At 44.6% G+C, this 17,753-nt stretch overlaps 2 protein-coding genes across 2 annotated transcripts; both read right to left on the reverse strand.

Moving 5' to 3' along the window:
- Window positions 1-4,821: 4,821 nt before the first annotated feature.
- Window positions 4,822-8,042, reverse strand: LOC135503107 (protein pinocchio-like). Its single transcript, XM_064796445.1, has 5 exons — window positions 7,874-8,042; window positions 7,264-7,395; window positions 6,709-6,895; window positions 6,185-6,314; window positions 4,822-5,506 (listed from the first exon to the last, which is right to left on the reverse strand). The coding sequence occupies exons 2-5, from the start codon at window positions 7,286-7,288 to the stop codon at window positions 5,366-5,368; spliced, it is 483 nt and encodes a 160-aa protein (XP_064652515.1). The 5' UTR covers window positions 7,289-7,395; window positions 7,874-8,042; the 3' UTR covers window positions 4,822-5,365.
- Window positions 8,043-8,891: 849 nt separating this feature from the next.
- LOC135502745 (YTH domain-containing family protein 1-like) lies at window positions 8,892-16,194 on the reverse strand. Its single transcript, XM_064795774.1, has 5 exons — window positions 16,000-16,194; window positions 15,776-15,800; window positions 13,717-13,784; window positions 11,929-13,410; window positions 8,892-11,604 (listed from the first exon to the last, which is right to left on the reverse strand). The coding sequence occupies exons 1-5, from the start codon at window positions 16,018-16,020 to the stop codon at window positions 11,518-11,520; spliced, it is 1,683 nt and encodes a 560-aa protein (XP_064651844.1). The 5' UTR covers window positions 16,021-16,194; the 3' UTR covers window positions 8,892-11,517.
- Between the last annotated feature and the right edge of the window lie 1,559 nt (window positions 16,195-17,753).

The following is a 17,753-nucleotide window of genomic DNA, read 5'->3' on the forward strand; positions in this document are numbered from 1 at the left end:
TTTATCAGTGGCTCTGGTCTGTTTTTCAACGACGACAGTCACGGCAGGACTTGAAAGTGGAGAGAAGATAGATCGTCAGTCCAACCCTACTGACTTTAATCTGCAAAATGATCGCGTAATTGCGTTCTCGCCACAAAAGTGCAAGGCTCTGCGTGAAAATGGCCTGCAATTTGAACGTGAAGACACCTGCAAGGACGATCATTTCCCATACAATATGTCCGTCCAATCCAGAAGACGAGAGAACAACAGTCTATACGCAATCGGAGAGTTGGCAGATCGAGAAAATGTGTTGATACCAAGTCCAGGACGACAACAAGAAAACCCGAATGCTGGTGACTTGCACTCGAACATGCCATTTCGCGGTTACTGGGAACTTGATGATTCGGACATAGAAACGATCTACCTTGAACGAGATTGCAGTAAATGCCACGAAAATTACACTAGGCCCCACTTACAGCATTCGGTTGCGTCCAGTTTAGAATCAACCTTTACATCGCAACAACTTCCCAAATCATCCAGATCTTATTCCACTGACATGACTGGGGAGTCGTTCAACACCGCTAATGGATCAGTTTCCAAACGCTGGAAAAGTGACGAGGATGAGGAGAGATGTGATAGGAAGAGTCGGCGTAAGAGGGCGCGGAAGGCAAAGAGGAGGAACGGTACAACGAAGCCTAGAACTTCTGAGTTGTCCGATGTAGAATCTGCTAACTTTGATCTTGAATCGTGTCCACTGCCGCCCCTTCGCCACGGCCGACATTCAGCAGGACAGTGCCCCATTGCACCATATGTCCCACTGTCTTGTCCGGGAAGCACGCGTGTTAGGAAAGAAATCTATGATAGCAATGTTAGGGCCAGCCCCATCATCACGATAACTCCTAACGACGCCGAGCAGAGCCCCATAGAACAAGACACCACAGTTGTGTCAACGCCGAGTAAAAACGTCGTCGAAGTTCGAATTTCAGCAGTAAAGCAACGCACGGATGTCGACAAGTTATTGTTGGCAAGCAGTCAAAGCCGTAAGAAGATCTCGGTGGCATCTCTAAGACCAGACAACCTTGCAAAGTCGTTCACCTCGGATCGCGACACTCCCTTCTTGAGCTCATCCATGGATAAACAGACGTGGAATAAAGCCAAACAAGGCGAAAGGTTGATAAAATCAGTGGTGAAGTTTGCCATTTTGTATGTAACTTCTTTGCTCCTTTTTCACTTTCCGAAAGCGATGTTTTTGGTCGTGCACCCTCACACAGCTCATAGTGACAGCGTCTACAAACTCTTGTCCGCCATTTCCCAAATTTACCACGCTCTGTTACCAATCATGTACGGCTTGCTGAACACACGATTCAGAAAATCTCTCACGGCAAGCACTGGTGCCGTGGGTCCTGACACTTTAATGAGACAATCTAGGCAGTAGCTGGGCAGGCAAGATAAAATTAAATAAAGTCTCCATGAATAGGGGTCTCTCGCGTCTCACAGTACGTCGAAATGATTCATGCTTGTACGAGGAATATATTTAGTACTGAATCTGACATGACCCAGGGCCCTTACTGTGTATATCAGTCACCTGAAGATGGCTCAATTAGCCCCTCTGCCCCTCCCGGTAGTCCCCCTTTAAGATGTAATTTCCGTTAAATGGAGTGCGCATTGAAGCTTCTCGCTCCAAAGGCTGCCTGCCGGAAGGAAATTTTAAAACATTCCATGGACATAATGACTGTCGCCCCAGGTGATCGCCCACTTGTCTTCGCCAGAAAGTATATGTTGGGTAATAATAAAATGTATGACGATGCTATTTCCGCTGACACTAGTCAAATTAACAGCTCCGATTTTTTAATTTTACTTAAGTGGGTAGCCTACTCCGGACGCAGTGGACCGCAGTGTCGCTCCCGTACCCTAACCATGAGGAGACCAAAATAATTGGGATGGCGCGATGGGCAGCCCATGGAGTGCAATCACGTCATCCTAGTTTAGGGAGAGGAACGAGGCCGGTCCACTGCAGTCCGGAATGTAACTGTGAGTGGGCAGTGAGGTGTTATTTTTGTTAATACAGCTAGGCTGAGGGGTACGTGCTAATGGCAAAAATGAATTTTTGTGTGAAGTGTCACATTACCTTAGAAATCGGCCTTATAGCCTTATAACCAGCATAGAATAAATGCTGTTACCAATTTGTGCTCGCAAGAGGACGATCATCCTGACTCTCATGCGTTTGCGTCACCACTACATTGCGGTCAAGATGGAGGACGAACCACCCACGTCGATCGACGCCGCGGCCCCAATACCCCCTCTTTGAACTGGTTATCGGAGTCGCAGGGACGAAACAAAGGAACTACGCCATCGCCATCTTTAGGGCGAGGGTGGAACTGAAAACACTTAAAACTGTTAAAAATATCTAGCCCAATACCATTAAGCCCCGGGTGGTGTCGCTGAGGATGTAATGTACTCAAGAGTGGTTGAATAGTGTTAACTTGTCGGAAAACTTGGCCTTTCAAGGTTGTGTCAATGTCTTCCCAACCTGACCAGATAACCAGCTGGAAGAGGTTGGTTGTTACGTAGGCTGTCCTGTCGTCTCCAAAGTTTATTAGTGGCAACCTTGGTATATTTTTAAGGTTGTGTAAAGGTCTTCCCAACCTGACCAGATAACCAGCTGGCAGAGGCTGTTTGGCCCTTGTCTCTTGCCTGTGGCGTCTTTGTAGAGTTGTCCATTAAACACTCCTGTCTCCCGGTTAAAACTTGGTGAGAAAAATGAGTGATCCTTATAATCCAATCTTGCCAGAGTGAGCAGTCCTTCTCGATGGTTTAGGAAGCGATATATGCCATAGCAACAGCTGATAACAAGTCTTTGACGGAGTGTAGCCTCGACACGCAAACAACAGAGATGGTCATCAGATACTTTGAGAAGGACTTCGTGATGATGTGATTCAAAAGCAAACGAGGACTGACGACGAATTTGAGGGCTTCTTTACAAAATTACACTGTAGACAGATTGATCAATGATGTCTTTTTGGTGGCACGTTCTGCATACGAGAAAGGACTTTGGGATGATTCACCCACCAGTCTCCTAAGATGACTGTGGTCCCAAGTCGTACTCAAGTTGTACTTAAAAGAGTTGTCAGGTAGATATGGATAGGCTACTACCAGTCTCGTGAGATAAGATAACCAGCTGGCAGAGGTTGGTTGTTCCATTGTCCGTCCTTGTGAGATGATTACCATGGTACAACCAAATCAGTTGTCTTGTATCACAGTGTAATGTTGTCTTGTACAGCTAGAGGACCCTCTGAAGGTTGTGTCAATGTCTTCCCAACCTGACCAGATAACCAGCTGGAAGAGGTTGGTTTGTTACGTAGGCTGTCCTGTCGTCTCCAAAGTTTATTAGTGGTAACCTTGGTATATTTTTTAAGTTGTGTCAAGGTCTTCCAAACCTGACCAGATAACCAGCTGACAGAGGGTAGTTGTTTCAGAGTTTTTAGGTTGTGTCAAGGCCTTCACAATCTGAATAGATAAGCAGCTGGCAGAGGTTGATTGTCTCGTCATCAAAGACAGAAAGATATCGGGATTTCACCAATCTCAATTGCAACTGTACCAAGTTGTACTTAAAAGAGCTGTTAGGTAGATATGGGTCGGCTACTGCCAGTCTCGTGAGATCAGATAACCAGCTGTCAGAGGTTGGTTGTTCCATTGTCCATCCTTGTGAGATGATTACCATGGTACAACCAAATCAGTTGTCTTGTATCACAGTGTAATGTTGTCTTGTACAGCTAAAGGACCCTTTGAAGGTTGTGTCAATGTCTTCCCAACCTGACCAGATAACCAGCTGGAAGAGGTTGGTTGTTACGTAGGCTGTCCTGTCGTCTCCAAAGTTTATTTGTGGCAACCTTGGTATATTTTTTAAGGTTGTGTCAATGTCTTCCCAACCTGACCAGATAACCAGCTGGAAGAGGTTGGTTGTTACGTAGGCTGTCCTGTCGTCTCCAAAGTTTATTTGTGGCAACCTTGGTATATTTTTTAAGGTTGTGTCAATGTCTTCCCAACCTGACCAGATAACCAGCTGGAAGAGGTTGGTTGTTACGTAGGCTGTCCTGTCGTCTCCAAAGTTTATTAGTGGCAACCTTGGTATATTTTTTAAGGTTGTGTCAAGGTCTTCCCAACCTGACCAGATAACCAGCTGGAAGAGGTTGGTTGTTACGTAGGCTGTCCTGTCGTCTCCAAAGTTTATTTGTGGCAACCTTGGTATATTTTTTAAGGTTGTGTCAATGTCTTCCCAACCTGACCAGATAACCAGCTGGAAGAGGTTGGTTGTTACGTAGGCTGTCCTGTCGTCTCCAAAGTTTATTTGTGGCAACCTTGGTATATTTTTTAAGGTTGTGTCAAGGTCTTCCCAACCTGACCAGATAACCAGCTGGCAGAGGCTGTTTGTTTCATTGCCTCTCCTTGCCTGTGGCGTCTTTGTAGAGTTGTCCATTAAACACTCCTGTCTCCCGGTTAAAACTTGGTGAGAAAAATAAGTGATGAGGTGCGAGTGATGAAAAATAAGTGATAAGGACCTCTTCAGGTCCCCGGAGAAAATGTTAGGTTGGGTGTGGGGTGTGAAACACTGGCTGCTAAGATGTTGACATTGCCTAGTTTTTGGCTCCTATATGAACCCTGGTACCTTCAGGATTTTTAGAAAGACAGGGCTTCAAAAGAGACAAAAGTGGTAACTGATCCCCTCCTGCCGGATTCATGGGCGAAAATGGTTTCATTCGTCACTTGTTTGCCGGGGTCAGTTGGTGGTACCTTTGATCGCAGGGACCTATGATCCAATAAGGAAACTACTCGAGTGGCTGCTCGGAGTCAGAAAGCAGTTTTTTATTCATCATATATCGCACATATCCCCGAATTACAAAGAAAATGATGAAAAAGGCCAGCTTTGTAATTTTTTTACCCAAATCCTTTCATGACATAAAGACTTCTGACTTCATGATGTCGCAACCTCACATCATCGTCGTGACGCTGCGTCGTGGCTGAATTCAAGTAATAATGTAACTAAAGACAATCAAAATGGCACAAATGGGTAATTTCACGAGATTGCCAGAGATTATTTCTTGCGTGATCCAGATATTTTAATCGCATGGGCAGATCACTCTCCTTGGTATTTGTATTTGCGATATTCGTTTCATGTCCCAAACAGCAATAAACAAATGGCTGGTAAAAAAAACTATTGCGAGATCAAGTAAGAGGTGCATTATCTTGCTTTGAGCAGGGCGACCTGGAAGTCGCTTCATAAATATCAAATCAAACAATTGTATCGTAAAGTATTTCCATGGCAGTAGAAATAAATGACCATGATGCACCTTGATATACCAATATTGCAAACAAGTCGTATCAATTGCTATCGCGCCGACAAGTCCTCCATCCCCGATAATAACGTCTCTTCATCGTTATCGACGACGTTCCGATAGAAGTGCGCCATCTGTTCATCTTGTGGCAAACCACACGTTCCGTTCCAGTATGCGGAGTGAAAACTATGCGTCTGAAAATGGAAAATGTACGATTAGTTTTGTCAATGGCGGAGACTGGCCTCCTAAACCCTGGCAGCAACCAGTCTAGTAGAAGGAAAACTGCCCAATAGCTTTGATCAGTAGCCAGTCTAGGAGAAAGGAAACTGCCCAATAGCTTTGATCAGTAGCCAGTCTAGGAGAAGGAAAACTGCCCAATAGCTTTGATCCGTAGCCAGTCTGGGAGAAAGGAAACTGCCCAATAGCTTTGATCAGTAGCCAGTCTAGGAGAAAGGAAACTGCCCAATAGCTTTGATCAGTAGCCAGTCTAGTAGAAGGAAAACTGCCCAATAGCTTTGATCAGTAGCCAGTCTAGTAGAAGGAAAACTGCCCAATAGCTTTGATCAGTAGCCAGTCTAGTAGAAGGAAAACTGCCCAATAGCTTTGATCAGTAGCCAGTCTAGGATAAGGAAAACATCAACATCAAAATGGTTAAAACGGAAATGATGGGCCATGAAACTATGGCCCCTAACCACAACATCACGCATCACAACAGCAAGTGGCAGTTAGAAATTTGAATAATCAATATGGCATCAGCCGGTGGAAGTCCCACAACAATGGGTCATGTGAGGTGCTATGCACCCGCAGCGAGAGGGATAAATTCTAAAAGCACTGATCAGGACAAGAGACGAATCCAGTAAAATAAGACGTACCATTTTGATGTCGCGTCTCCAAACTTGGCCACAATTTCCGAGACATATTGGGCAAGGTCTGACCAGGGCATGCCCCCCACACTCCACACAGTCCATACTCCATTGGTTCAGGAACCAACATGCCCTACAACTGCAAGAAAGAAAATGAAGAAGATATAGGATGAAAGCAAGAGGCATTTTCAATTTTCTCATACAGGGCTCGAGCTATATTTGATGTGGACAATTGATCGTGGGTAAATGTTTCCCAGATTTGACAATGCATCCCACTTTGAGCGAACTGACGCTCATTTATACAAGGCTGGATTTCTTCATCAATCCTATGCCGAGAAAGTAGGTTACTTTCTAAACTAAGGAGGATTATGACCAAATTTGACCCATCACAGCAAAACTAGGTGCATGTTGCAAGGAAGATGAGCCTAAGAGATACCAGGAACTTCATCAAAGAAATTTAAACAGTAGTTTTAACTCTTGAGCTCAAAATGTTACGGACAATGAATAAATGAATAGCCCAAAGAATAACTCACCTTGAGCAAGTATTCATCATCTGTTTATATTCATCACTCTCAACTAAATTTCCCACTGCTTCCTTCGTGATCTCCTTCACTGTTTGGTCGTAGTCCGCCGAGGGAAGCTTCTGGGCGAAGTACGGAGGTGGCGCAGGATTGACTGACGGTTCTGGGTCACGACTCCCGCCAAGGGCAACGGCACCAACTACAAATACAGTGAGAGCAAAAGATGCGGAGCTGTCAGTAAGGAGCCAAGAAAATAGCTTATTCAGTGGTGACAATAGGGCCTGTGTTTGATCCCGGGGATAACCCAGGGTTTGTATTCCGGATGAACCAGCATGTATTTTAGGAAGTAAAATTCCTGGCTTTTCAGTGAGAATGAGACTTAATAAAATCAAGGCTCCTTGTATCTGGTGTCTATGCCAGAGCAAATAAAAGAACCGACCAAGTGAGAAGCATGAGTAGCTTGCGTGGACTCCCCTTCCTTTGCCAAAAGGCCCTGGACATAATGGTCAACAACAGGACTGACAAATCAGCTGGTATCAGTTGGCTGAATATCAATTCGAAACGCACCTTGTTCCGTCTCGTCGACATCCATGTCGTCCTCGTTATTTGTTGCCTCGCTGTCTCCCTCGTCGTCATATACGCCAGAGTCCGGGTCGTCTTCTTGGTCGGACTCCACCTTGTGGCCGTCGCGATAACTAACTGAAAAAGTATCGTTCAGAAATTCAATGTCTGCTTCAGAGAGAGAGGAGTTTTTCAGTTGCCCCATGACCACAAGGGTAGAAACAAAGGGTCACAGTGGCTTATGGCATTCTCTGAAGTTTGCTCAGGCCTTCTCACGGGTTCCGAGTGTGTACATTTGTTTTGTTTGGGCTCTAGTTCGTCTTTGTCAAAAAGGTGGTCTGATCTTGCTGTAGATTGTGATCAGATCCAACCCCATTTGATTTGTCACGTCAAAGACAAAATAAATGGTCTACATGGTCATGGACAGTCCAGCATCTCTGCACCCCCTTCGCTGACGCAACCTTCCATCAGACACATCATTGGACAATTACATCATGACTAAAACTAACAAATACCCCACCCATTTTCATCGTACATCATTTCAGTTCCTTTTTCACACACGTGATGGCAGCACTATACATAACATTCGCAGGATGACCTACTTTGAACCACTTACCCAAGAAAACACCCCATTAAACAACAATGGTTAAGCTTTTATAAGTTGCAGAATAACTGTTCCAATGTAGTCAAGCCAACGTTTTACAATTATATTGGCTGGTCATCGAGAAATCATGATTTATCTGGTTGCATAAAAATTATTTTCGCAAATATCCTGTTTCGTTGTTTCGTCGTTACGTTTCATTCTCACCAAGTCCGCTACAGCCGTCTTCATCAACTTCGCCGTGATTTGGTTCATTCAAACGAAACTGTGATTTTACTAATCCTGCTTTGATATGGTTCGGCAATCACGTTTTTGTGTGAATTTACACATCAGGATAAAGCTTGACAAAGGGACAATAACCTTTTTTTGCCCCCCCCCTTGTTAGAGGATGGGCTTGTCAATCTAACGCAAGCCCTCATACTGTCATAATCGTGATCGTCAATCTCATGTTAGCCCTCATACTGTCATAATGGTGATGAATGAACATTATGGACAGCTGGACCCTACCCCATCCAACATCTGTTCCTGCAAGAAGTCATTTCAAGACAAGTCTTCACTATAGCTGTACCTGGGCCTGTTGCTGTCACTGAACCAGCCCATCACTGTCACAACCTGCGGATCGCCAGGTATTGCCAGGAGACGTACGGTGGTGGGAGCTTCCTTGTCCAAGCAGCACGGTTTTGGAATAAGCTTGGTGTGGACATTCATAAGGCTAAGACTTTTGTCATTTCAGGCATGGGATAAAGACCCACCTTTTCGGACGATACTTTTGAACCGCATTCCAGAATATATTTTTGATTTCGCGGCATATAGATGTAAATTTCATTCATTCATTCAATTCTCCCATGTCATGACGAGCCACATTCCATTCGACTCCAACAGGACCTCGACTGGATCCTGCCAGAAGCTCTCAACACTGACGTAGGACATGTCTGCTTTGAGAGTGAAGAGGCTGAGAGAGGGACAGTATACATGTAAAAAAGGCGTTATTTCACGATCATCCTCAGGACAAAATAAAATTGAACAAAATAGATTATGTGCAGATGCTTAAGTGCCAACTGAAGCGACCTTTATTGGGCAACACTATTGGAAACCTCACCATGCGTATGAGACCAGGTTTACATAAGGTTCACGTTTACATATATGTAACCACGTTTTGATTAGAACTTGTCATCCGTAACCTGCCAGTTTTCACTTGTCATTGGTGAATAAAGAACAAATGAGTCACTCCCAAAGAGCGGGCTACATGCATATTTTTATGATTCACTGTGTCACTTTCCATCCACAGGTTGTGCTATGCCATGTTTTCAAGCTCAAGTCAAATATGCTTGTTGTGACATGCAAACAGTGACAATATGAAACCTTCAAAAACTAGGCCTTGCAGTCGAGCCAAAAACAGACGGTATAAAGTTGTTCATCCTCGCTGTTGAACTAGTATGCCAAGCCAGTATCTTGCGCAGGGGGAAAAAATCTTAGATGAATCCAGATGTTTAGGTTTTTATCAAGACTTTGATTTGATTTAGCCCAACATTTAGCGTAAGGGCTACAAGTTTTGTCGCTGGGTTTAAAATACTGAGTGACGGAGTGGTGGCCCATCAATTTTTTTAGACAAAAGTCATGAAATTATTTCACACCTTCCTTCCTATGGAACATTTGTAACAGCCAGAGACAACTAAGTGTACTGGTCCACAACTCAATCAAAAATCTGAAATGACCCTGTCGAAAAATTCATTAGCTTCGAATAGATCTTCTCTGAACTATTGAAGAAAAGTTCCAAGACATTTTCTCTGGTTAACGCATAGATGAGACCTGCGACATGGTAAGAAAACGTGTTGACATGGAAACTTTTCCATGTCCTTGTCCAGAACAGGTTCAATCCAAAGGCCGGCCTCTCAATTACAATATCTGGGACACTCTGCGAGTTTCAAAACTAACACCAGGAAAGAGGCTACCAGCATGAAAGTTTAAAATTTAAAATTGAAATTTGGATTGAAGTGAGGCATATCACTTTATTAACCACTCAATTGCATACATGTAATTTGAGACACACCCTACCATGATTTCATTGTGTTCGCACAAAAGATCACCCTTTTTTCGGCAAAATTAAGGATACCAACTTTTAGAAGTGCTTAGGTGCAGATTTCAGCATCTAAATCTCCGGGAAATGCTTCAACGATCAAAACAATTTTGACCCTCCACCTTTCCGGGCGCACATAATGATGTTTTGGCGCAATTGAGAGGGCCGACAACTTGCTGTATCAAATATTATTCTGTCACGGAGACAACCAAAATGACAATAGATATACTCTACTTCACCTATCTAAGACCAGATCTGAATATTCAATTTAGGATTGATATAGCACATGGTCTTCAGATGCAATTGAACCTGTTCAATTTAGACAGACAATGAGTTCACAACACCAAGTTGGCTTCTGGTCATAGCTCGCCAAGTTGTGTTTTCGAGCTTGGCTTTTCTTGAAATTTGGAAATCACAAATTGACCGGTCTTACATAGGTGAAACAAGAGTAAGCAGGCCGACATCTATTAATTCCTTGTGTTTGTTTCACACCAAAGTTGACAAAATTTATACATTTTAACCTTAGCCATATCTTTGTTTTCGTTTCTTCAATAACACATTGCAGGTTGACCAATAACACGTAAGCGGGTGGATTTTTGATATGGTCTCATCCAGATTCGTCTGCTGCGCAACGCTTGGTCACAAACTGTCCACAATGGCATCAATCGCCATCTACTGCGTAACTCCAATAAGCCCAGCCAATCACATGCTCCTAGTGAAGATCGGGAGACAGTCGATCTCCGAGAACTAAAATAAAATGTCAAGTTGATAGACCGCAGCTCATCACCTACAAAATGTGGAACGTCACCAGGTCTGTCGCCAACGGTAACAGCATAGCAACTGTTGCCAAGCGACCAGAAACCTCCACATCACTAGAATTAGTTAATGTTTATATATAATAATAATAATCATCATAGCCCGTTCAGAATCATCAATTTCATTCTTGTAGTCTGTTATGATTTGTTAAAAAGGAAAATTGTACCAGTTTTTGGGTTTGCTAAAACTTGCGGATAATAATCCAAGTTGCACATCCAAGTGTCCGTGTTAAAAACACTAGTGTCTGTAATATTGTATCACTGTTTTGACCTTACAGAGGTCACACAATTTGACCTACAAGGTCAAAGTACGTATTCACTCCGTAGAGGTCGCCATAGATTTGTAAAAATTCAGTTTTTGCCTGAGAATATCCAATCTGAAAGCAGGTCCGACACGGGGGTAAAAACGCGCCGGGGCCTGGACACAAGAGGGTTCTTCCATCGTTCATTTCGTTAGAATCCCTTCAGTTTGTAAGCGGTTGCCCGCTAGGAATATCACTGTTTTATTCTTCAAGTTTCCAGCTCACATTTTCACAATGATTTGAACCGAGTCTAATAAACCCACCACAGCAGTAATTGTATCATTTATTATCCATGTTTTTTGTAGTTGGGCTTTACTCACATCAAGCTGTCATTATTTGTACAATAGTCTAAGAGAAAACATATAATTGAAACAAACGAGGCGGCAGAAATCCAGCCTCTCGCACGTCTTGTTTCGTTCCTCGAGCAAGAAACTTTAGACGGCTATGCGTTCCGATGAACAGAGATTAGCGTCCGCTTCGGTCCCGGCCACCGCCATTACGTTCCCGTCGTCCATTGTCTCGGCTAGGGGGCGCTGGTGAGGTCGGCTCGGGCTGGAATGATAAAAGTTTAGAATTAGACGCGAGGGATGAACATGTGGAGTTCCTGTGGCTATTTTTCCTTTCCATTTTAAACATATAAGCATTAATTATTTTTCTTTTGAACATTCTTTACTGGTCCAGCTGTTGGTCAACCACTAGTTTTCTCAAAACATTCTCCAGTGCGAAAGAACAGGATAAGTAGGTAGGAATAGGTTTTTCACGATATATATTAGATTTTGTTCTCAACTTTTAACAATCTTTTGAGTTGCTGCACAGCACAATAACCGTAACAGAAGTTATTTGGCAAGCCAGGTCACTGATTGGTTCATTACTAACCTTGCGGGACTCGCGTCCCTCGCGGGACGAGGGCGCATCCCTACGCTCCGAGACAACATCCCTCGAGTCCTCCTCCTGGCGCTTCTCGTAATGCACAAAATCATCGAAGATGGACGTCGTATTACGATAGTTGTGCATGATTTTCAGAACCTGCTTCCCTTTTTCGAATGGAACCTCCTGGGTGTCGCGTGAATTAGTGACTGGCTTATTCTCATTGTTCTCCAAGCGGATGTGTCTTAGCTGACTGTTGGGCACGTCCTTGACGTAAATCCACTTCACCTCAAACTGTCCCTTCCACTTGGACTGCGCCCAGACATTACTGTCTTTATGGGGGTCAAGGTTCGTCATCATTTGGGCCATCCCACAGAAATGTCCGCTACCATTCACGGAAAACAAGAGGTAAATCGGCCCCTTAGATTCCCGCTCTCGGAACGCCTCCTCCAAGCGTTTATTCCCGTGTTCTGTACTACACCAAATGCTATACTTAATAGAGCGGTGAATATCGTCCTCAGAGTACGATTTTATGATGAAAAATCGTGCCGACTTCAAGTTCACATTGAATTCCTTAGGATTGTAGTGATTCGCCCCTTTCAACTTGTCCAACACCGCTTGAGCGGCTGCCGAAACAGGCGGAGAGCCGCTACGTTCACTATTCCGTGCACTCGCATTCCCCGTTGAACTTCCCGAAGAGTCATTACCCCGATTCATATTCGGACCAGACGCATACGGCCCTGGGTTACCGCGACGGGCACCCCCTGACCATGCTTGCCTCGGCTGTGCCATCCCCTGCTTATTCGAAACGTTATTCTTCATATCCCACGTGCCGATGTCCATGTTATGTTTAGACGGCAACACCGGAGCTCGTGGGATACTTTTTGGCTTCATCGGTGCCTGGGGTTTCGCCGGCTGGCTAGCAATCGAAGCCCATGTCATTTTCTTAGCAGGGACACCTGAGTTTGAATTCTGGGCCACTTGGTCACTGGGTATTGGGTTCAAGTTTTCTTTCACAGAAACCTGCTCCACGTCCCTCCCATCACTAATGCTCACACCTTTGAGACCCTGATCAATGGTCCTTATACCATCACCACGCTCCAATTCCCCGTTCATGGGAGGAGCGTACGCATCCATCTGCTGCAAGCTCTCCGGGTGGTAATACTCTTCCGCATAGCCGCGTGCATCCGTACGCTTTCCCTGCTGCTGTGCAGGTGGCGATGTGCCCCAGGAGGAGTACTCACCACCGGTGAAGTCCCATCCGAATCCAGGCTGGCTGTAGCCAAACCCACTGAACATGCCACTGTTATAATCATTGCTAATCTGTCCGTATCCGCCCAGGAATGACATATGATCGCCTCCATTTGACCACGGGCCTTCGCTAAGTCCTTGGCTCAGATAAGGGAACGACACAGATGGGTAGTAACTCGGGGGAACATAGTGTTCAGAAACGTTCGGACTTGACATCGGAGCAGAGTTGTAGACGCCTGGCTGTTTGCACCAATTTGGAATCATCATCAATGAGGACGAAGATTTACATAGCAGAGCACGCCATGTCAAGTTTCATCAATGCAGCAGGTCGCAGGAAGGAACAATTCATGAAAGGAAAGAAAGAGGAAGAAATATGTTAGAATAAAGAGATGAAAGTGAGGGTTGAAATACAAGCCTTACTTTCCACAGCTAACAAATTATTTTTACAAAGGTACTTCAATTTTGCAATTCAAGCGCCACTTTTTCCCTTAGGACAAATTGCTCCACATTTGGTTAGGAGTTGGCCAGAGAGGGGTCCTAACTCACCTGGTGGGGTGCTTGAAGGTAAGAATCGAAACCGTCCTTTACTACTTCTTGCTTGGCACCATTGGCAACTGAAATCAGAAATAATACAGAACATGAATCTAAGTGTCACTTCAATTCCAGTACTGAGGAAATGACTCCTCACAATAGGTGACATCGCAACAGTCGAAATTGGTCGTCTAGAGCCAAAACAAACCCAGAGGCACAGCAAACATGTGGTATGCGACCACTCTGTCTTTTGTCTCGCTGAAGGACACACATGTGATCCTTCCTCGAGTCTACTCACAACCGTCACATTATGAGACACTCGAGTCTAACCACAAAGGCCTAGTAGCCGCCCAAATGTTTTGTATGTGATGTCATGGAGGTCTCGTACGTCAAAACTGGTCAGTAGCTGCATTCATTACATGAGCATGATGTTTATCCTTATATCAGACGCTCAAAATATTACCGATATACATTTATCATCGGTAAATCTGTGAGCGTGGACAGACGACAAATTTTTGCACTAAGTTGAAGACGAACCACTGATTATAGGATATTGCACACAGTTTATACAGGAAGAGGAGACATCACCTCCAGCACCACGAGTTTATCCTGTGAATGTTGCTATGGTAACCACTGGGAAATATACACAAGTTGATTGTTACCCTGGCGACGCTTACACAACAGGTGGGGTTGTGTTCTGACATATCATGTTGTGTCATTCACTCAGGGTACCCTAGCCATGAATCAGCAGCAATACCACTTAAAGTTGGGGGGGGGGGGGGGGGTCGGTGTAAAATCAATTATATTTGACCTGATCAAATTTTTGCACTTTGAAATCACAGTTCGCAATGAAACCTTTATATTGCATTTTTTATTGAAATAGGAGCTTTTGGAGCAGACTTGACTGAGTTTTTAGAATGTTGTTTCACACGAGTTATAGTTGTATGACAACTCAGGTTTCGCATCTTATCAAGATTGAAAACCTTGGCTTTAATCTGGTCTGGAACAATGAATACACGCACCGCTATAGCCATAGGTGGCCTAACATGCGTCTCCTGCAGCCAAGAAACTGGTCTTTAAACTTTGCAATAACATTTGCGTTGTGGGCAAAGACTCTGGACCCTACTTGTACAAGTTTTCTTTTGCATTACATTTGCCATTGCAGGTGAGGCTTGGGCAGGAATTCACTTTGTTACTGACATTAGCTTTTGTGTATTAAGGCTGTTTTTCAAGGTTTGTTTTGGTTCGGAAAAGCTCCCAAGGACAAACATGTGTACAACATCAATACACACAAACAAACTTCTTTGAAATTGTCCATTGCCTAAGGCATTGGTCCGAATGGACGGCTTCAACAAAGACAAACCACAAATGAAAGTTGAGACAACAAATGCGCACTGGCACACTCAGAACATAGCCCAAGCCAAGACGAATTTACTCTGGACAATTGGGACATGACTGCAGACTCATCAGCGCCCAAACCAAATTTTGGAAATGTTTGTTTTATCTTGGCTTACGTTGATGGTCAGGGTACATTTCCTAAGACAGATCCCTGCCTGTTTTACTTTCCTCTGCATCTTCTCTCTATCCCGCACCAGTTTATTGTATTTTCTAAACCTATATGAATGTAGTATTCATCTGGCTCAATAAAGTGCTTTGAATTTGAATTTGAATATGTTCAGAGTGTGTGCATTGGTTTCATTTGGGCTCAGCATTGAACAAAGGGTCAGTTGCTACGGCATTGTCCGAAGTTGGCCTAGGCCTTCTGACGCGTTCTGGGTGTGTGCATCTGATTAGATTTGGCTCCGACTTGTCTTCTTTGCAAAGGCCTACCCGTTATTCTTACGAAAAGTTTTTTTATAAATCCTGCCTTCAAACTAACACCCACTTTCATGACTAAACCGTGTCTCTTTCAAGATTCTAAATAACAATGCTAACATGCCACATAACACATTCCTTTACACAGATTGAACATGCCTTTCACTTCCGGCTCCATTTTGTGTATTCGCAATGCACTGTAATGCATTGCAATACACACACATGCTCAGCAATGGCGACTTTTCTACGGAATACATACCTTGCACTGACTGCCCTTTATTTCTCTGTCAACACACGAATATGAAAAGAAAAGGAAAATAAGAACACACATTAGCCTTTTCTATTAGTATTTACCCCTTAGCAGGTCTTAAATCCGGTCCAAAGTAGCCAATTCGGCGTCTGAACACCGGTGAAAATCGCAAATATGGGTGAAGCCATTTCTCGATGATGCACTGCACTGAAGAAAATGTACTCGGAACTGACCTGGTCAACACCCGCAGACATAGCAAAATTACACACTTAATTCTGATCAAAGTCTTTTAACACTGTCTTTAAATCAGTCCGGATATATTGTTTTTTCTTTAGAACCAATCAGTCGTTTGTATTATATATTCCTGGATGTGTAATTTCGAAGTAAATATCCAAATTTCTTGCGTAAATCCCACAGCAGAATGGCGGCTCTGAGCATGTGCCTCGCTCCCGCTTAGCTCACGTGATCCCAGTGCTGACGTCATCAGTATGAACTGTTCTCATGAATAGTGCCACGTTTTTCAAATGAATTGGGATCATCTTCCGAGGATTAATTGAGTTTTTAATAGAAAAAAAAGTGGGAGGAAGACTTGGTTGCTGTCTTATTCCGGGTCACACTCTTGCCATACCGCACTGACTGTGATGAGCTGCAGCAAAAGACCGGCGTTGGTGACCACACCCTTGACCCATTGTTTAGGTTCGACCCCCTGCCGGTTCGACCCTGCCGAGTCAATACAGCCAGTGCGAGTGGCCTTACCCTTTAAGTGACATATCTCCAGGCGTCCCCGGACCCCAAACATGCGAGCCCTGCTGCTATACAGTTGTGGTTGGTGGCCGACAGACTGTGGACGTATCAAGAAAGTCGGGGCGGCTCCTGAGTGGTTCTACAGTATTTGAAGAGCTAAGGCCCTGGATTAGAATACCCTGGGGTTCGAACACTGCCAGGCAATCAACAGTCACACTCACACGAGATGTAGGCCCTGTGCCAACCAGGGGCCAGTTTTTCAAAATAATTTAGGGCACTATTGCTGGCGTTACCTCCGCGTTAATCCAAGTTAGTGAAACTTGCTTTGAACAGCGATACCCTGGGCTGTTCATGCGACTTCAAGTTCGGTCGTGGTTGTCAGTTCTAATCCAAAGTGGCGACGGCTCCTGGCTCAGTTTGAAGTCAACAACCACTGCACAATCGGTGTTGCCTCGTCCGACACAATACCACCATGCCGATCAACCGTCGTTGTGCGCACGTATATCCAACCTTGGGACTGATAATCACCGCCGATAAGTCTGCAGGCTTAGTTGAGACACCGTTGCCTGCTTTTATAAGACAGTTTCGGTATTGCAGGCTTACAAATGTGGCCGTGGGGGGGGGGGGGGGTTATGAATCAGAGTTTGAGTTGAAGTTGGGAGGGGAACATTCGTCGTGAAATCATTGCAGTAAGGTGTGACAGAGGTTGCCATCGTATCCAGAAAGTCTGGACGGCTCCTGGCCAAGTTTGCAGTACAGATACAACAACACACTTGGCTCTGTCGCATAACCACCGGGACAATTAAGGTGACGCCGTACATTGGACAGTTGCTGTGACTGTATCCGATGAGACGAGGTGTCAAAAAGCGGCGAACGGGGGCGTGTTAGTTTAGGTGCGTGTCCGACTCGCGGGGGTCGTGGTCGTGGGCCGGAGTGAATAACCCTGGTCTGGTGTAGTCCTCCGACGCCGACGAAATGAAGGAAGGGACACAATAACTTCGGAGAGGATATAGGAATTTTTATTGACATAATTCCGCGCCGCAGAGAAGATCAAGAAGGGCGCAAGATTTTCATTTTAATATGTAAAGTCAAGAACTTAGTGAGCCCCCCTTTAGGTCGGGGGAGCTCCCCCGAACCCCCCTACGAGCATATGTTAAGTGCAAGCTCTAACAACTACAGTTCTTACAATGGGGGGACACCCCCCAAACCCCCCTCCGTCGACATAGGTTTTTACCAGTGCGTT

Source organism: Lineus longissimus, chromosome 19, assembly GCF_910592395.1.
Source record: "Lineus longissimus chromosome 19, tnLinLong1.2, whole genome shotgun sequence".
NCBI classification, from domain to species: domain Eukaryota; kingdom Metazoa; phylum Nemertea; class Pilidiophora; order Heteronemertea; family Lineidae; genus Lineus; species Lineus longissimus.